Below are 17,715 nucleotides of genomic sequence, written 5' to 3'. Positions count from 1 at the left end.
ATGTCTCCAGTGTCACAGAGGAGATGGAAGAATGAGGACAAGTTATACGACTCCAAGTCCCATCCTCTTTCCACTAAACTTGACATAAAATTAAATCTCCTAAAAATGTGCAATATGTAGCTTTAAAAATGAATCCTGTATCTGTATCTGGGCTTTGAAGAATACATATTAAGATTCTATTACAGAAACAAGACTGAACTTTTGTAAGAAAGAAGATTAAATTAGGCCTTTTCTGGTTTGTGACATATAAAATGCTTCTCATATAATCACATGTTCCCCTGTAATTAAGAATATAAAACATTCAGATCACAACTCCATCTTGGTTTTGCTACTCCCTTGTAAAGAAGGAGTCCCTCAATATACACCTAGAAGAAATTAAAAGTGAAATCACTGACTGCAAGAAGGAAAACACTGATTCAACACAGAACTCATTTATTAGTACTTCTGAAGTTGTCTTTCAAATAATAAAATACTTATTATTTGAAATGTTAAAAACAACACACTACAGCAAAAAAACACTTCCCCCCTCCCCCTGAAATACTGTACCTTGCTATCAACTTTTAACATGAACTTTCCAAGCCCTATAATGGGCCATGGTGTGAGAGCTTCTTGCCGTTCCTTCAAAAATTTTTCCAGAACTTGCCACCATCCATAGCAACGTTTCTTTAAGAAGTTCACAACTCCAAAGTGTATAATCAGTTTTTTGAGTATCCAGACTGTAATCAATTTTAAAAAATGAAAAGAACAAAGATTTTAAAAAGCTCTACCCTTAATTTTTATCCTAAAGATTCATGGAAAAGGAAATAACTATGCTCATGTACTTAACAGAATCCACTAAAATCATTTTATAGATTTCTAGAATGTTTTTAGAAGGAGAAACACCTCAGATCAGAGGCTGTAAACCTAGGATCTGTGAATTTGTTTTTTAAATTGCAATAATTTTATGTAATTCTCTCTACAACAATTATGACAAGGGGTCTTCTGGGTTACAGTTAAAGACTTCCAGTATTAGGGGCAGCTAGGTGGTGCAGTGGATAGAGCACTGGCCCTGAAGTCAGGAGGACCTGAGTTCAAATCCGGCCTCGGACCAAAACACTTGACACTTACTAGCTGTGTGACGTTGGGCAGGTCACTTAACCCCAATTGCCTTAGAAAAAAAAGAAAAAAGAAAAAAAAGAAAAGACTTCCAGTAATAGGGGAAGTCACTAGTTACCAAAGAAGTCTGTTTTACTTTTGAATATTATAATCCAAATTAGATTACTTCATATCCTACTAGATATGAATTTTTCACTTTAATCAAACTACAAATTTATCTTTCTGCAACTTTTATTCAAGGCTCCTACCCCTGGTCACAGGGCCACGTAAAAGAAATCTAAGTCCTTTGCCACATGACAGTCCCTCAAATGTAAAAAGATAGTCATGAGAAAGTGACAAGATCCTCAAAATGCTAAGCTCAGAAGTAATTAACTTAATTTCTACTGTAATTAAGGCTTGATCTAGTTTTTATGGAACAATCCTAAAATCTAATAATTTATTGAAGCCTTTTAAAATATATTTATACTTTTTTTTATATTACCTCAAGGTACTAAGTTACATTCATTTAGTATTACTTGTTATATGCAATTGTTTATTGAACAAACAAATGAATGCTGAATAAATGAACCAGTTACTTTGTATTTGCTCTAAATTTACACCATTCAAGATTTAAGAGCTGCCTTCTGGTTGCAACAGTCCAGAATTATGTGAAAAACTATTTTCAAACATATCTCACAGCCTTCATCTTTCCAGAAGGAAGAATATGAATCTTTTTATTTGCCTTCAAATGGAGCCCCACAAACACCTCATTATTTTAGCTGCTCTTTTCTGGGCTTTCTCCACCCATCTCCTTTATATGTTGAAGTATTTATCAACTAAAATAGCATATAGTACTCCAGATATGGATTTGCCATGATCTCATACTACTGTAGAATATTTTTAGTTTTATATCTGGTGTACTTTTTTTTTTTTGATAATTCCCTGTGTTCTATCATCTACTCTTAGGACTCAGCAGAGAACTATGTTGGTTATCAAAGCAGGGGTTTAGCAAGACTGAAAATATATGGGCCAAAAGTAGTTCAAAGCTTAAGTAAGCCATGTCACTCGGCTCTGGTAATCTTGCCTATCTACCTTGCTTCCTAAAACTAGTATTAGCTTGGTTCTCTATGGTCCTACACTAAGAAAAGGACTTCTGTTTTCCTGACCCAGGTTTGGAATCAAGTTGGTCTTCCTGCATTGAACCTTGACCTTTGAGTGGAGGAATTCCAATAAAGTTTTTCCTGCTTGAGCTAGAAAGAGGCTCCAGATTATTTTAAACCCTAAGGCAAGTATTACACAGTCTTCAGGATTGGTCCAAGTCTGAAAAAGACCCTTTGGGTAACTACAATCCTTGGTGGGTTTCCTTTGGTCACAACCTCTGTTCCAAGATCATCCCAAGGTCCCTACCATCACCCTGCAGTTTAGGGTGATGACTAAGCACCCTCAAAGTGTGGTTACTCTTGACAGACTAAATGATAATAGGACCTTAAAGCAGCAACTCTGTCTTTCATGTTTGTGCTGCCACATCACATTGCCTTCTGGGACCATTCAGGAAGATGATTTCTAAAAACCACACTTTTTAAACCATAACCCCAAGTTCCAGATTCAACAAAGGGCTTTCTAGGGATTTCCTGAAATAACATATAGGCATGATGTATGTTCAATCTCTGCTATGCCTTGTACCTTTCCCTTCAAAGGATCAAGGCATTAAAGGTTTGACTGAAAGCCATCAAGCTACTAAAGCAGAAAAGCCAGTAACATTGGTATGTGTACTTAAGGATGTCTATGAAAAAGAATATAACTCAAAGTATGTGTGTGTGAATACATTTAATTCAACATATTTCTCAGCTTTAAAAATTCAATTCTTAAACTGAAATTGCTATCTTAGCCAATGAAAAAGACGTAATTTTTTTTTTTTTTGGTGAGGCAATCAGGGTTAAGTGACATACCCAGAGTCACACAGCTAGTGAGTGTTATGTGTCTGAGGCCACCTTTGAATTCAGGTCCTCCTGACTCCAGGGCCAGTGCTCTATCTACTGCACTAATTAGTTGCCCCATGATGTAACTTTTAAAAGTAAATAAAGGTTAGCTCTCATAACATATCAAACTAGGTTGTTTGTTCACTTTCCTTTTCCTTGTGCATATCATCACACTGTGCATAAATAGAAATAATTAGGCTTCTCTATGATCTCTAACATCCTGCAAATTGATTCTACACTCAAATACTACTTGCAAACTCATAAAAGTTCAACTGGAAATGGAAAAGAGAGCAATAAACTACGTGATGACCTGCAATAGGCACTGGAAGCAACTGGACAATCCACAAATTCAACCAGATCTGGACTATGATGATGGCCCATACAAGGGTAACAAAGTAGACATCACTGGTTTTCTTCTTTCTAAGAAATGTTCCAACCTCAGGCCTCTGTCTGCCCAAAGTGGGAGATGGGGAGGAGGCAGTGGAAGAAGAAGGAAATGTACAAATGGATTCTCCATCATTTGCAGTTTCTATAAGAAGAACAAAAATTGTATACTCTATTAATTTCTATTGAACACCATTACTGGGCAATTGATCAATCTATTCCATTTTAAGTTTTGAAAGACACACACATTATTCAAATAGTAAAATACAAAGACTTCTGATATATGCTACATTAACCACAAAAAATAAATTTCTACTAGGTATAGTAGACTGGCATGGTACTAGCATTCATAAAAACCAAGCTTTTAACATTTGGTCCTATCTTCACTTGATAAGTTTTGTTTTGTCTTTTTGTTTGACAGACAATCTGGCATTTAGATCTGGCTATGCCACTAACAATGAAACTTTAAGCAACTCACCATTTTCCTGGGTTTTGGTCTTCTCAGTAAATAAAAAGGGGGAAAAATTATTTCTAAGGTTCTAGCATTCTGTGATTTTAGTAAACAATTTAGAGCATACAAATTACTATACCTATAAAATATTTATTAATGGTTAAAAATGTCTGTCAATTTATCACATATAAATCCCAAGGTAGAGAAAGCTCTTCATAAATACTTATTTACAAACCAAACTTTCAGGAGGCTTATTCATTTCTTTAGAAGATATGACTTTCAAAGTAGGGTATATTGCCTTGTTTATTCTAGCCTTCCAAACATTAGTGACAAGGATGTTTGGCTGAAATAACAATTAGGAGTAAGAACTTTTACAAATCTACCTCTGATACAAATGGCATCCATTTGTATGGACCCATACAAAAGACCCATAGTTTGCCATATAACATTATATAGGTTTTTTGCTTTTAAAATAAAGTTTATTTTAATTGTACTTGATTTTAAGAGATAAGAACCATAAAAATATAACATAAAATTTTTAAAGTGTTCTTAAATTTAGTACTTGTCATATCCCTTAGGACACAGAGTGAAATATAATTTAAAATTTTTTAAAGTTAGCATTAAATTATTTAAAAGCTTGTTTCTGAAGAACACTGAATCCCATAGGAATATTAAATCCTTCCATGCTTTTGCATATGGGATCTCCAATATCTGGAAATAACTGATTCCTCTATTTGTTATTACTTTCTCCTTTTTATAATGTCTTTATATCTGCTTATGTGTACATACATTATATGTCCTTCTACTCTCAAGTAAAGTTTTTTCAGTCCAAAGATTGGTTTAAAATCTTTTATCATGTGTAATCATTACATGGTATAATTCTGTTCATCACACTGCTTAAAAGGTAAACAGAGCAGCAATGTATTCCCCAGTGGCATACAAATAAGCATTTATCTCTTGTGCATTGAGAGCCATGAGCATAGAATTCTCATTGCATATGCACTGTCAGTATTCGATTTTAACACATATTCACAAGTATTCCATGCATCCTTATCTTGTGCCAAAGACAGTTTAGTAATGAAAGATTTTTAAGTAATGCCATTACAATTTTTAAAGCTTCACCTAATGGTCACATGTCACCTTTTTTGCAAAAATTTGCCATAAAATCTGTGCTGAATATGTAGTGAAATACCGTAAGTCTGCCAGAGGGAGTAGAGGGAAGTAAGATTACAAAATAGGGACCACTGGGAAGGATCATAGGATCATGGTTCCTCAAAAGCCTCTAATCAAACCCTCTTCTTTTACAGATGAGAAAACTAAGGACCAAGACCAAGAATTGTGCCCAGTCAAACAGGTGTCAGAGGAAGGTTGGTGGAGCAGACAGACAACCTGAACCAGAAACAGCAATGGTGTTTCTTCTGCTATACTTACCACCCAAGGTACTATCCCTTTACTCTATGTTTTTTAATGATAATGAACTTTTCCCTCTACCATTAAGGAGTCAGCTGTGCATACTTTATATAGCCCTCAGGCAAGCACTTTCTGCTGGTGCTCTGAAGGTCATAACCACTCCCCTACTATTGCCAAAGTCGAATCCCCATCATAAGTAGTTATGCCTAGACTACAGAGAAAAATACAACAAGAAGAACAGAGAGGACTCTGGACAGAAGAACTAGTATATGCCTGTCTAAGTCCAGGCAGCGGAAACTAAAGCCCGGTATTGGCAAAGCTCCTACTGAACCACTGGGGAAACTCACTGGAGTTAAGTATCAACCAAATCACTTGCTGCACAGAAGTATCAACAGTAAGATCCCCTTCTCCATTCTAAAAGAAAAACAGGGAAAAGGAAGACATCCATAAAAGATAATTAGAGTGAGTGAAGATGGAAGGAAGGGAAAAATGAGGCAAAAAATCAAAAATAGATCAAAAGGAGTAAAGAAAAAAAAAGAAATGGGTTAAGGAAGGGAAAAAAGAGTAGAGGTACAGGGTATCCCAAGAAGATGAGGAATAACAGAACAGAATAGGAAAAAAAATTACAGGTGAGAGGAAAAAAACTCTGAGACATAAAGAAGAAATCAAAGAAAACTTCAGAAATAACTTGTTTATTAAGTATCCTTTTAACAAGGCAAAAATAAAAAGGAAAAAGAGCAAAGAAGAAGAAAAAGAGGAAAAGAAGGAAAAAAGGGGAGGGGATAGGCAACCAGATAAAAATGTAAACACAGAACAAAAGAAAAAGCATATAAGGTTAAAAAAAAATACACACACACACATACATGAGATTAGGATTAAGAAGAAAGGAGAAAATTTTTTAAATGGAGTAGTAACAAGAAAAGTCAAGAAGTTTTATAAACCCGACACACATGATCATAAGATGTTATAATTTTATGTTATATTCTTACACAGTTCAGTCACCTGTGGGTTGTTGTGTTGAATTAACTTCTTCTTGTCCTAGCTCATACCCTGTGATGGATATGGCAAATGTGGCCAGTGTAGAAGCAGCAATAGAAATCACCTGACCAGGTAATTCTGTCCCTATAAAATAAATACATTTCTTTAAAAAAAGGAAAGGTTGTTTCAAATTAGAAATACTTTAAATTTGTTTCTACTATTTTAAATTAAACTTTACACCAAAACAATAGATATTATTAATATGTAAATTCTAATAGAGGGCTTTTAGATTTTACACATCTACAAAGTATTTATAAATAAGGAAAAAAAAATCCAGTGGAAAACACGATAAAATATTGCTATGTTTTACTTTATGTGGATTTCACACTAAGATACATCTAACAAATGGCATCAAGTCTTAATGACATGCTATTCTATCAGGTGTTAGCAGCATTACTTCAATCCATATCCCTCCTGGCTCAAAGTCTAGCATGATTTTGACCACAAGGCCAGAAACCAAGGTATGACCATCTAATTATAAAGTTAATCTCACAGAAACTTTTGCACTCAAGTGATGGTAAAGCCATAAAGAAAACCAGTATATCAGAGATGGAAAGAGAAGCCAGACCCCTGCTCCAGGTCCCATTTTGTCAGTGTTATCTAATTTGTACAAAAGTTTTACTGTGCTTTTTTTCTTAGCATTCAACCCCATTCCGGCTCCCTTTGCTTCATTCATTCACTCACTTGATTTATTAGTTGTATTTCACATTGCTGTTAGTACCACCACAGAGTTGTCAAATCTCACTGCAAACAACAGAAGATCTCTTGGCTGAAAGGTTTCTCTAGAGTATGAGTCTAGAAGCACACCATAGCAGTGTCAGATGCCTCACCAGCAGAATAGCATTCTTAGGGCATTCTAATCTAATTCAGTCAATCAACAAACACTGGTTAAGGGCTTACTGTGTGCCAGAAACTCTCTCCTTCAAGGAACTTACTTTCTAATAGAGAGGCAACATATAAAGAGATATATACAACATACATAAAGAGAAACTGAGGAATAAAGTATGATTAGATTGTACAAATAAACTACATACAAGATAAACCAGAAACTATCAATAGAGAAAAGGCACTAGAACTAAGGATGATCAGGAAAGCCTTCTTTTAGGAGATGAGATTTTAATTTAGATTTCTGAAGTCTCTTTTACTTTTGTCCGAACACTTGATGCATATAATTTTTAACTAAAGACCAAAGGGCTCACGCTGTCTCAGAATTCCATTTGGACTTAATTTGAGGGTATCTATTGTCTAGTTAACTTGGCATTACTGATATCTTAATGGTTGATCATTTATTTGTGAACATGTTAATGATTGTGGGCATGTAAATGAATGGCTAAATGGCAGCATCTTCCAACAGAGATTAAATGTCTTGGGGGCTTAAAAGAACAAAAATCGTAATGAAGAATAAGGTTCGAGAGATTGAAGAAAAGCACTAGATTCAAACATGACTAAAGATATAAACTTCTCTGGGATCTGGGCAAAAACATTCTGCTCAAAGAATAACCTAGATTTTAGAGGACTTGAAAAGTGTCGTCTAGAGCTGTCTAGGAGGCAGCATACTGTGTTAGAAAAAGAGTTATTAGACTTGTAATCAGAAACCTCTAGGTTCATATTCTCCCTCTGACACCTACTACTTGTGTGACCATGGACAAGACCAGGACGGGGAACTTGTGGCCTTCTAGGTCCTTGGGTGCAGCCTTTGGACTGAGTCCAAGGTTTACAGAACAAATCCTTTTATTAAGGGGGATTTATTCTGTGAAGTTTGGATTCAGTCAAAGGGTAACACTTGAAGACCTAGAGGGTCACATGTCTGTGGGCCTCCCTTTTTGTGAGCTTGTTTCCTCATCTCTAAGATAGGGATGATGCTTATAATGCCCATCCCACAGGGTGGTTATGAGCTCAAATGGGATTGTATTTAAAGCACCTGACATACCTTTAAGTGATATATAAATGTCTGTTATTAATAACATCATTGTTACAAAGCAGGGAATCAATAAACACCACAAGGCTCAACTCTGCATTTGCTTTATGAAACTAAAGAATTTGCTTTAAAAATATCTGCACTTATTTATTACTACTCAGAATAAAATAACTACTTTGACAATCAGGAGAACTGGCTTATGGTTTGCTGATGATTTACCATGGCAGGGGAGTAATGTGAAATAAAGAAGCCTACATTCCTACACCTGTAACAATCTCCTAAGGTTTTTTTGTGATACCAGCAAAGGGATGTCACTAATAGTCATGAACTGTGGTACTACCTAGTTTATGACTAGGAAATTATGGGTTAAGGAAAAAAAATTCAGGAAGAGCATCAAAAAATCAGTCCCTAATTTTTCCATGCCAAAATAAACTATTTCATTTTCTGTTTACACATTTGTCCTGTTACCACTGTTTTTCTAATGATAGAAATTCTGGAATTTCAAAACTTTAAAAATAGCTTGCTAGGACTCTGGGAAGATGGCGGAGTAGGTAAAAAAACTTTTGGCTCTCCAAATTTTTCCACAAAAGAAGACAGAACATCACCTCAGAGGGAATAAACAAGTGGGGGTAAAGCAAATGTCCTCCTAAAACAATTTGAGAAAACCCTAGGAAAGACCCAAACTCCAGGGGCAGAGGTTTGGTCTGAGGGAAGTGCAAACACCTTCAGGCCTACTCTGCAGAACTAATAAATAAGCCCTGGGGGCATCTAGGGTTGAGAGACAGCTTCAGCCTTAGAAACATTCATCTCATAGACAGTTTGTACACACAGTGTGTGTGCGCGTGCATGTCTGTGAGTGTGAGTGCGTGTGGAGGGGGGGAGGGCATTGTATGACAGCTGAATAGAACACTGAAGAAACTTTCAACATGGAGGGACCCAAGCACAGCTGTGTTGACCAGACTTATTCTAGACTGTGGCTGTAAGAAGAAGGAGCTAGCACACACCTGGTGAGTACAGTAGCAGAGGAGTGGGGACCCTGCTGGCTATGGGTACTTGCAGGAGAGCAGAGTCCCCGGTTTCAGTTCCAGGGCAGAGAGGACAGTTGCAGTTTGGAGTGGAGAGAGGGACCACAGGGAACAAGATCATTTGCTAGGCAATGTGGGTGAGGGCCCTGGCCATGGCTTAGGAGTAGAGACAGGTGCCCAAGGTTGGGCCCCAGGACAGACTTCAGAAAGTAACAGTAAGGGGGTGGAGCCAAGATGGCGGAGTAAAAGCAGTGACTTGCTTGAGCTCTCCCCCAAACCCCTCCAAATACTCATAAAAAATGGCTCTAAACAAATTCTGAAGCAGCAGAACGCACAAAAAGACAGAGTGAAACACATTTCCAGCCCAAGACAACCTGGATGATTGATCAGAAAGGTGTATTGCGCTGGGTTGGGAGCGCAGCGCAGCGTGGGCATACAGGCCGCAGCAAACCTGGAGCAGGCCTCAGAGGACTGAATCGCAGGCAGCTGTGGAGGTTTCCAGACTCCTCAATCCACAATGCCAAAGACAACTTAGAAGGTCAGTGGGAAAAGTCTGTTTCTGTTGGTGGTCAGAGAGGAAGGCGGGGTTTCAGCTCCATTCCCCAAGAGCCTGGGAGGGGGGGCGGGCCAGCAGCTGCTTCCCAAGCCCACAGACTGAGGGGGAATCCAGTGGCTGATCAGAGAGGGACTGCAGGGATCTCTTTGCCAGTGCTGAGGCAGGAATCTCTTGCTTTGCCCATGATTGGATCTGGGTCACAGTTCTGGGGCGGCAGTGCTAGGGTAAGGAGGAGCGCTGGTGTGGTGGAGCTTGGAGTGGCTGTGGAGAGGAACCCCTCCTCACAGTTAAAGAACAGAAAGGAATGCCTGTGGTCACAGGCCAGGAAAGGAGTAAACACCTCGCCCCTTATCATACCACCTTGGAAGAACTGAAAATTTACAAGTCCCTACAAGTATCTCTGAAAACAGCTGTACAAACCCCCAAAGCTTGGGACAGTACATTCTCCACATTGGGAGCAGATTCGTACCTTAACAAGGAGTTTAAAACTCAAGTAATTGGCTGGGATCATGAGCAAGAAGCGCAAAAAGAGTCAGACTATATCATCTTACTTTGGTGAAAAAGAAGATCAAAATATACAACCAGAAGAAGACAACAAAATCAAAGCTCCTACATCCAAAGCCTCCAAGAAAAATATGAATCAGTCCCAGGCCTTGGAAGAGCTCAAAAGGGATTTTGAGAAGCAAGTAAGGGAAGTAGAGGAAAAACTGGGAAGAGAAATGACAGTGATGCAAGAAAATCATGAAAAACAACTCAACAGCTTGCTAAAGGAGACGCAAAATAATACTGAAGAAAATAACACCTTAAAAAACAGTCTAACCCAAATGGCAAAAGAGATCCAAAAAGCCAATGAGGAGAAAAATGCCCTAAAAAAGCAAAATTGGCCAAATGGAAAAGGAAGTCCAAAAGATTACTGAAGAAAACACTTCCTTACAAATTAGATTAGAGAAATTGGAAGACGATGACTTTATGAGAAATCAAGACACTGTAAAACAAATCCAAAAGAATGAAAAATTAGAAAACAATGTGAAATATCTCATTGGAAAAACAACTGACCTGGAAAATAGATCCAGGAGAGAGGATTTAAAAATTATTGGACTATCTGAAAGCCATGATCAAAAGAAAAGCCTAGACATCATCTTTCAAGAAATTATCAAGGAAAACTGCCCTGACATAGTAGAACCAGAGGGCAAAATTGAAATTGAAAGAATCCACAGATCTCCTCCTGAAAGAGATCCCCAAAGGAAAACTCCGAGGAATATTGTAGCCAAATTCCAGAGTTCCCAGGTCAAGGAGAAAATATTACAAGCTGCCAGAAGGAAACAATTCAAGTACTGTGGGAACATAATCAGGATAACACAAGATTTAGCAGCTTCTACATTAAAGGACCACAGGGCATGGAATATAATATTCCGGAGGGCAAAGGACATAGGATTACAACCAAGAATCACCTACCCAGCAAAACTGAGTATAATCCTTCAGGGGAAAAAATGGTCATTCAGTGAAATAGAGGACTTTCAAGCATTCCTGATGAAAAGACCAGAGCTAAACAGAAAATCTGACTTTCAAATACAGGACTCCAGTGGAACATGAAGAGGTAAACAGGAAAGAGAAATCATAAGAGACTTATTAAGATTGAACTGTTTACATTCCTGCATGGAAAGATGATATTTGTAATTCATGAGAACTTTGTCAGTATTAGAGTAGTTGAAGGAAAAAAATTGTATGTATGTATATATAGATAGATAGATAGAGGGCACAGGGTGAGTTGAAGATTAAGGGGTCATATCTGGAGAATAAAATTAAGGGATGAGAGGATGATACTCAGAGATAAGAAAGGGAGAGGTAGAATGCGGTAAATTATCTCACAAAAAAAAATACAGAAAAGAAAAGTCTCTCACAGTGGAGGGGAAACAGGGGAAGGTAAGAGGGAATGAGGGAATCTTATTCTCATAGTATTTGGCTTAAGGAGGGAATAACATACACATTCAATTGGGTATGGAAATCTGTCTTACCCTGCAGGAAAATAGGGGGAGAAGGGGACAAGACAGCAGGGGGATGATAGAGGAGGGCAGATTGGGAAAGAGGGTAATCAGAAGCAAATACTTCTGAGGAGGGACAGGGTCAAAAGAAAGAATAGAATAAATGGGAGGGCAGGATAGGATTAAGGGAAATAGAGTTAGTTTTTCACAACATGTCTACTGAGGAAGTGTTTTGCATAACTGCAGATGTACAACCTATATTGAGTTGCTTGCCTTTTCAATGAGGGTGGGTGGGGAGGGAGGAAGGGAGAAAATTTGGAACTCAAAGTTTTAAAAACATGTTTTAAAAAAAATGTTTTCACATGCAGCTGGGAAATAAGAAATACAGGAAATGGAGTACAGAAGTCTATCCTGCTCTACAGGAAAATAGAAGGGGAAGGGGATAAGAGAAGGGAGGGGGGAGAGATAGAAGAGAAGGCAGACCAGGGGAAGGGGTATTCAGAATGCATGCCATCTTGGGGGGGGAGGGGTGAGAAATTTGGAACTTAAAAACTTGTGGAAGTGAATATTGAAAACTAAAAATAAATAAATTTATATTAAAAAAAAAAGAAAAGAAAGTAACAGTAAGAAGAATCCGAGGCTTGGGGAATTATTCTCCATACCGCAGGACTAGAACTTGATTATACATACAGCTGCTAAAAACAAAATAAAACAAAAAATAAATAAATAAAAATAAGTAAACAGAGAAGATCCCAGAAGGAAAAATGGGGAAAGAAAAAAAAAGGCATTTAACAAACTGAGACTTCCAGGTTTTTGTGACAAAAACCTCAGGACTTAAGGGAAAATTTGACATATAACATCCAGGACAAATATATGGCAAACACCAAAGACCAAATATGAGGGACTAATACAGTCAAATTGTTTACTTCTTAAATGTGAAAATACTAGCAGTATTCTTATGACTCATTAGTATTTGGGTAGTTAGAAAGAAAATTTTGGGCTGAGCTGACAGGATGGTTTTAAAAAAAGAAAACTGTAGGGAAAGATAAAAAGGAGTATATATCTCATACAAATGAGGCATAAAAGGAAAACTTGACACGGAAGAAGCCAGAAGAGGGGAGGATGGGTAGTGCTGGAATCTTACTCTCATCTTGGTATGGGTTAAAGCGGGAACAACAGACACACACAGACACACACAGGCAGGCACACACACACACACACACACACTCTGGTATAAAAGTCTTCTGAATTCAGAAAGAAACAAGCAAGGGAATAGGGTGGGGGGAGAGGATAAGGGAGGGACTTATGGAGGAATGGGTAGGTTAAGAAATAGGAGGGCAAGGTAGCAGGTAGAAATAAAGCAGAGGAGTGAGTAGTATGTGGGACAAGTGAAAGTTTCTCCCATGAAATGGAAGCTATGCTCCAAAAATGTAGTAAGGCTTTAGCATGAGCTGGGCTTAAGTTTCACTTTCTTGTAAGTTTTGTGTTTTTGGGGAATAGGGCCATATGCCAGCTGCCCACCCCCTCTCTTGTTTTGTACCTTATCTTTGCCAAATAAGGCAATCTTCTAGCTCCCAAGCTTGCTTCGTAAAACGTTATCTCTTGGGTTCTAAATAACAGACTGTAAGGTCTCTTGCCTCAACCAATGAGGAGAAAGATATTGAGGTAAACAGGTGGGGAGGGGGGTTTCTTGGAGGGGTTTGCCTAAGAGTATATAACTGCTTGCTTACTTCTTGTATCTCGCCTCACTACTCCAGTCCGCCCTGGGTAGGTGACGCCCAACTCTTGTGCGAGACTTGCTAAAATAAAACCTTCTGTTTTGTACCTGGAGAAATCTCTTGAGTTTTTATTTGGGTAAGTGGTCTCAATCCCACTCAGTGGGGACTCGTCCAGTATTTTCTTTGATTAGGCAGGCAGGGGGCTTCCTTGCCCAGGTCAAGACCAAGTGCATATCCAAGACTTCTCGGAGGTCTTGAGCCCTGGAGGGAGGTTGCCGCCCAGTCTTTGAAATAAACCTGAAGAGAGGGACTCAGAGAAACAGATGGTTTGTTAGGGCTCCAACAATTAGAGACAAAACTGAGAAATTCTGGCCGGCCAGTGAGTGACAGCAGTCATATAAGTTGTACGTGCAACCCAGAGGTAAGCACTCAGGGGTCTGGAGGTAATTGGGATAGGGTGAGGGCCCATTAGGACGGGCTCTAGTTTACACGGAGTCTGGGCCTAGTCAAATTGCGGAATAGATACCTCATCGGAAGGACCTGAGAAAGCTTCATGGGTGACTGGTGAGGAGTGGCCGACGCTCCTCGGTGATTTGGTTGAGTCTGTGTCTTTAGACTCAGGGAGTGCGGTTACGGCTCCCATAAATTCCCTAGGTGAGGGCCTGGAGAGGGGGGGAGTCCCTAGAAATGTAAGGGACAATCTAAATCTGTGCAGTTGGAGCGCAAATGTGAGGTACCTATAGACAGTCCTTTAGGCAACTGATTGCAGAATTGGAATGGACTACCAAAATATAGAGGAAAAGATAAAAAGAAAGTGATTAAACATGATTTGAGGATCTGAGGATTCTACAGGGCAGAGGGTTGTTGTATGTCTATTTTCTTTTTTGTGTTTGTGTCTGTGCGTGGTGTGAATGAGTGTTAACAGTGTTTGATAGTAAAAGATTTGGCAAGAAAAGCATTCCGAGTGCTGCAGCTGGACTCTGGAGTGCGGCTTTCTTTCCCTCCCCTCTCACTCACTGATAACAGCAGCCTCAGAGGGGTGGGGCTGGATAGAAGAGAGAAAGAGAGAAATATACTTTATTATTTAGGTTATATGATTGGTAAAAAGGAAGTTGAGAAGGATTTTTGAAGTGTCAGGTCAGAATTAGGAAGAAATAAGATATGTACAGTTTTAAAGGGACTTTAATCAAAGTCCGTTAGAAAGAAAGGCAAGAAAGTTTGAGCATATAGGAAAGAGGAGTATGTACAGAAAGCTTAAGGAAGGTATAATATATTTGCATGGTGTGAACAGAGGACTTTTGAAAGTAAGAAGGTTTTGAAACTTTTGGAAAAAAAAATAATTTCTCTCTCTGTCTGCATTCTAATTCTGGCCAAATTTGAGTGTGGAGACAAAGAGAGAAAAAGGGAACCTTTTCCCCTCAGACTAAAAAGAGAGGTAGCACTTAATCTTTTCTGCCTCTCACAAAAAAGAAAAGTTTTTGTGTACCAGAACATAGACAAAAGGTAATTTATAGGCAGCCAGGGGGCTGTGCTGAGGGCTTCGGCTTGTTGGGGATGACTGGGTTCGACTGTTGCCGAGACCATGATGTTTCCCCACGAGCCCCAACTCATTCAAATTGGTAAAAATGTGATGTTTTTAATTTCAGAATTTATTATACTGTTTGGCACTAAAGTAAATGAAAGAAATTAAAGAACAGTGGAAAAATAGTGTAAGATGAGTGAACTGTTTAGAGTGCATAGTAAAGTTGTAAAAGCAGTTTGGGAAGAGAGAAGGGGAGGGAGAGAAATTATCTCCCTTCAGAAATGCAAAAAGAAAGCTGTGCAGTAGTCTTGGTGAGTGTAATTCGGGTGGGGGTCTTAAGTTCCCCACCCTTGGATGAGGATATCCTCTGAATAGCTTTAGATAGTTTAAGTAAGTTGAGAAGGTGTGAAAAAGTGGTATGTTTTAAAGTAGAAGGATGGAAAAATAAAATTCTTTTTTTTTTTGCCTAATTTAAAAACCAATAGATAAAGTTATGGAGAGATGGAAGGAATTATGTCCCCCCACCTTTCAGGCTAGATCCATGGGTGGGTTCTATTAAATCTAATATGGATACTGGCTATGATAAAGATATTGGTTATTGTGAGTTATGATTATTACTGTTCAATTAATTATTAAGCTCTAGAGGTGCCTACCTGGAGGGAAAGCAAAAAGAAGTAGTTAGAATACTGGCCCAGTACATTTTAAACTGACCTGATTACAATAGGTGATTCCAAACTGTCTGTAAAACTTTTGCAAGAAAATGTGGACATGAATGGGGAACTGAAATATTGAAGAAATACATGAATTTGTGGATAATATCCCTTTATAAAGGGCCAAGGGTATTGAACTTAGAAATGTGTATATGTATTATTTTAAGAGCACATATTGTTATTTGGCAGTAAGAAATTTATTAACTATGTGGCCCCAGGAAACTGTTGAATCTGGTGAAGGGGTCTAGAAAGAAAGAAATTTTTTTTTAATTCAGTCTGTTTTCAATTGTATTAGTTATGTTGCTTGAAGGGCAATTTCTTTTATAATCTGGAATGTTAAATTAATTGTGCCTTCAGGGAAAAGAGAAAAAGGAATGAATCTGGCTGTTGGGGCTTCTATATGATCCTGTTTTGTAACATTTCCTTTTTAAGTATTGTAATTTAAGAAAGCATAAAATTTCCAAATTTTGTCTTAATTTAAGGGGCACTTTCAGCTAAAATTGTTTTGCAACATTTGTGAGATTGTTGACTAGGTTGTTTGGGGTTACTGTTTCGATGTTAAAACCTAGAATTGTTAATTGATTATTTGTGTGTGAAAAGAAGGGGCACAAGGCAATTACTCCTTATGTTGAAAACTTGCCAAGGTCCCTGGAAACCAACAAGGGGAAGGTTAACATAACCCCTCTTAAGATCAAATTGAGGGAATCCACTACAGTGGTGAGAGTAAAACAATATCCTGTATCTCTAGAGGAGAGGCGAGGACTTAGATCGGTGATTCAGGGGCTATTGGAAGGGGAGACTTCTTGAACCCTGTATTTCCCCCTTCAATACTCCCATCTTGCTGGTCCGGAAAGGAGATGGAACATATAGACTATTCTAAGTTTTAAGGGAAATTAACAAGGTTGTATTACCATCCCACCCAGTGGTCCCTGACCCCTGTACAATTTTGGGAAGAGTAAACGAAGGCAGTAGGTGATTCGGTGTAATTGATTTAAAAGATGCATTCTGGGCCTGTCCCTTAGACCCTAGTAGTAGGGATATCTTTGCCTTAGAGTGGGAGGATCCTGAGACTGGGAGGAAGCAGCAGTATAGGCGGTGTGTCCTGCCCCAGAGGTATACCAAATCACCAAATTTGTTTGGACAAGTCCTTGAGAGAATCCTGGAAGGGTTTAGAGCTCCCCTTGGGACACAGGTATTACAATATGTAGATGATTTGCTGGTGACAGGTAATAAGAGAATAGAAACTAGTGAGGCCTCGATCAAATTGATAAACTATTTGGGATCAGAAGGTTTGAGGATTTCCAAACATAAATTACAATCTGTGGAACGAGAGGGGAAATATCTGGGACATTTAATAAGTGAGGGGCAGAAGAAGCTGGACCCAGAGCGGGTGGCAGGAATTCTTCAAACTCCCCTCCCAAAAACTAAGAGGGAACTCAGAAAGTTCCTGGGGCTAGTAGGATACTGTAGAAATTGGACTGATTCGTATGCATCCCTCACAAAATCTTTGTACCAATACTTAGAAGAAGAACCAGAGCAAATTAGATGGGGCCCTGAAGGGGAAGGGGGATTTAAGAAGTTAAAGGAAGTCCTCACCTCCCCTCCTGTTTTGACACTCCCCTCTCTGGAGAAACCCTTTCACTTTTTTGTGAATGTGGACAAAGGGGTAGCACTGGGGGTCTTGAACCAAATATGGGGGGGCAGAAGAGACCCGTGGCTTTGTTATCAAAAATCTTGGATTCTGTGGCTAGAGGATGGCCAACCTGTATTCACGCAGTAGCGGCTACTGCTATACTAGTAGAGAAGGGTAGAAAGCTGACCTTTGGGGGAAGCTTGATAGTGAGTGTTCCCCATCAGGTACGAGCCATCCTGAATTAAAGGGCAGGGAGGTGGCTTACAGATTCCAGAATTCTCAAATGTGAAACCATATTACTGGAGAAAGATGATT

The 17,715-nt window shown here is 38.7% G+C and overlaps 1 protein-coding gene across 3 annotated transcripts in view; it reads right to left on the bottom strand.

Moving 5' to 3' along the window:
- The window catches only part of TMEM245 (transmembrane protein 245), a 108,233-nt gene that overhangs the window by 70,773 nt on the left and 19,745 nt on the right, over positions 1 to 17,715 (bottom strand). For all 3 annotated transcript variants that reach the window (XM_020995441.2, XM_020995442.2, XM_020995444.2), the window contains exons 4-6: positions 6,301 to 6,420; positions 3,364 to 3,582; positions 547 to 716 (exon numbers count right to left, since the gene is read on the bottom strand). In XM_020995441.2, coding sequence (XP_020851100.1) covers positions 547 to 716; positions 3,364 to 3,582; positions 6,301 to 6,420 — 509 coding nt within the window. The remainder of the gene's footprint in view (positions 1 to 546; positions 717 to 3,363; positions 3,583 to 6,300; positions 6,421 to 17,715) is intronic.

The sequence above is a fragment of the Phascolarctos cinereus genome, unplaced genomic scaffold, assembly GCF_003287225.1.
Source record: "Phascolarctos cinereus isolate Bilbo 61053 unplaced genomic scaffold, phaCin_HiC Scaffold_4;HRSCAF=312, whole genome shotgun sequence".
Classification (NCBI taxonomy): Eukaryota; Metazoa; Chordata; class Mammalia; order Diprotodontia; family Phascolarctidae; genus Phascolarctos; species Phascolarctos cinereus.
The sequence above is the reverse complement of the archived record's forward strand: the minus strand, read 5'-3'. Positions and strand labels throughout refer to the sequence as shown.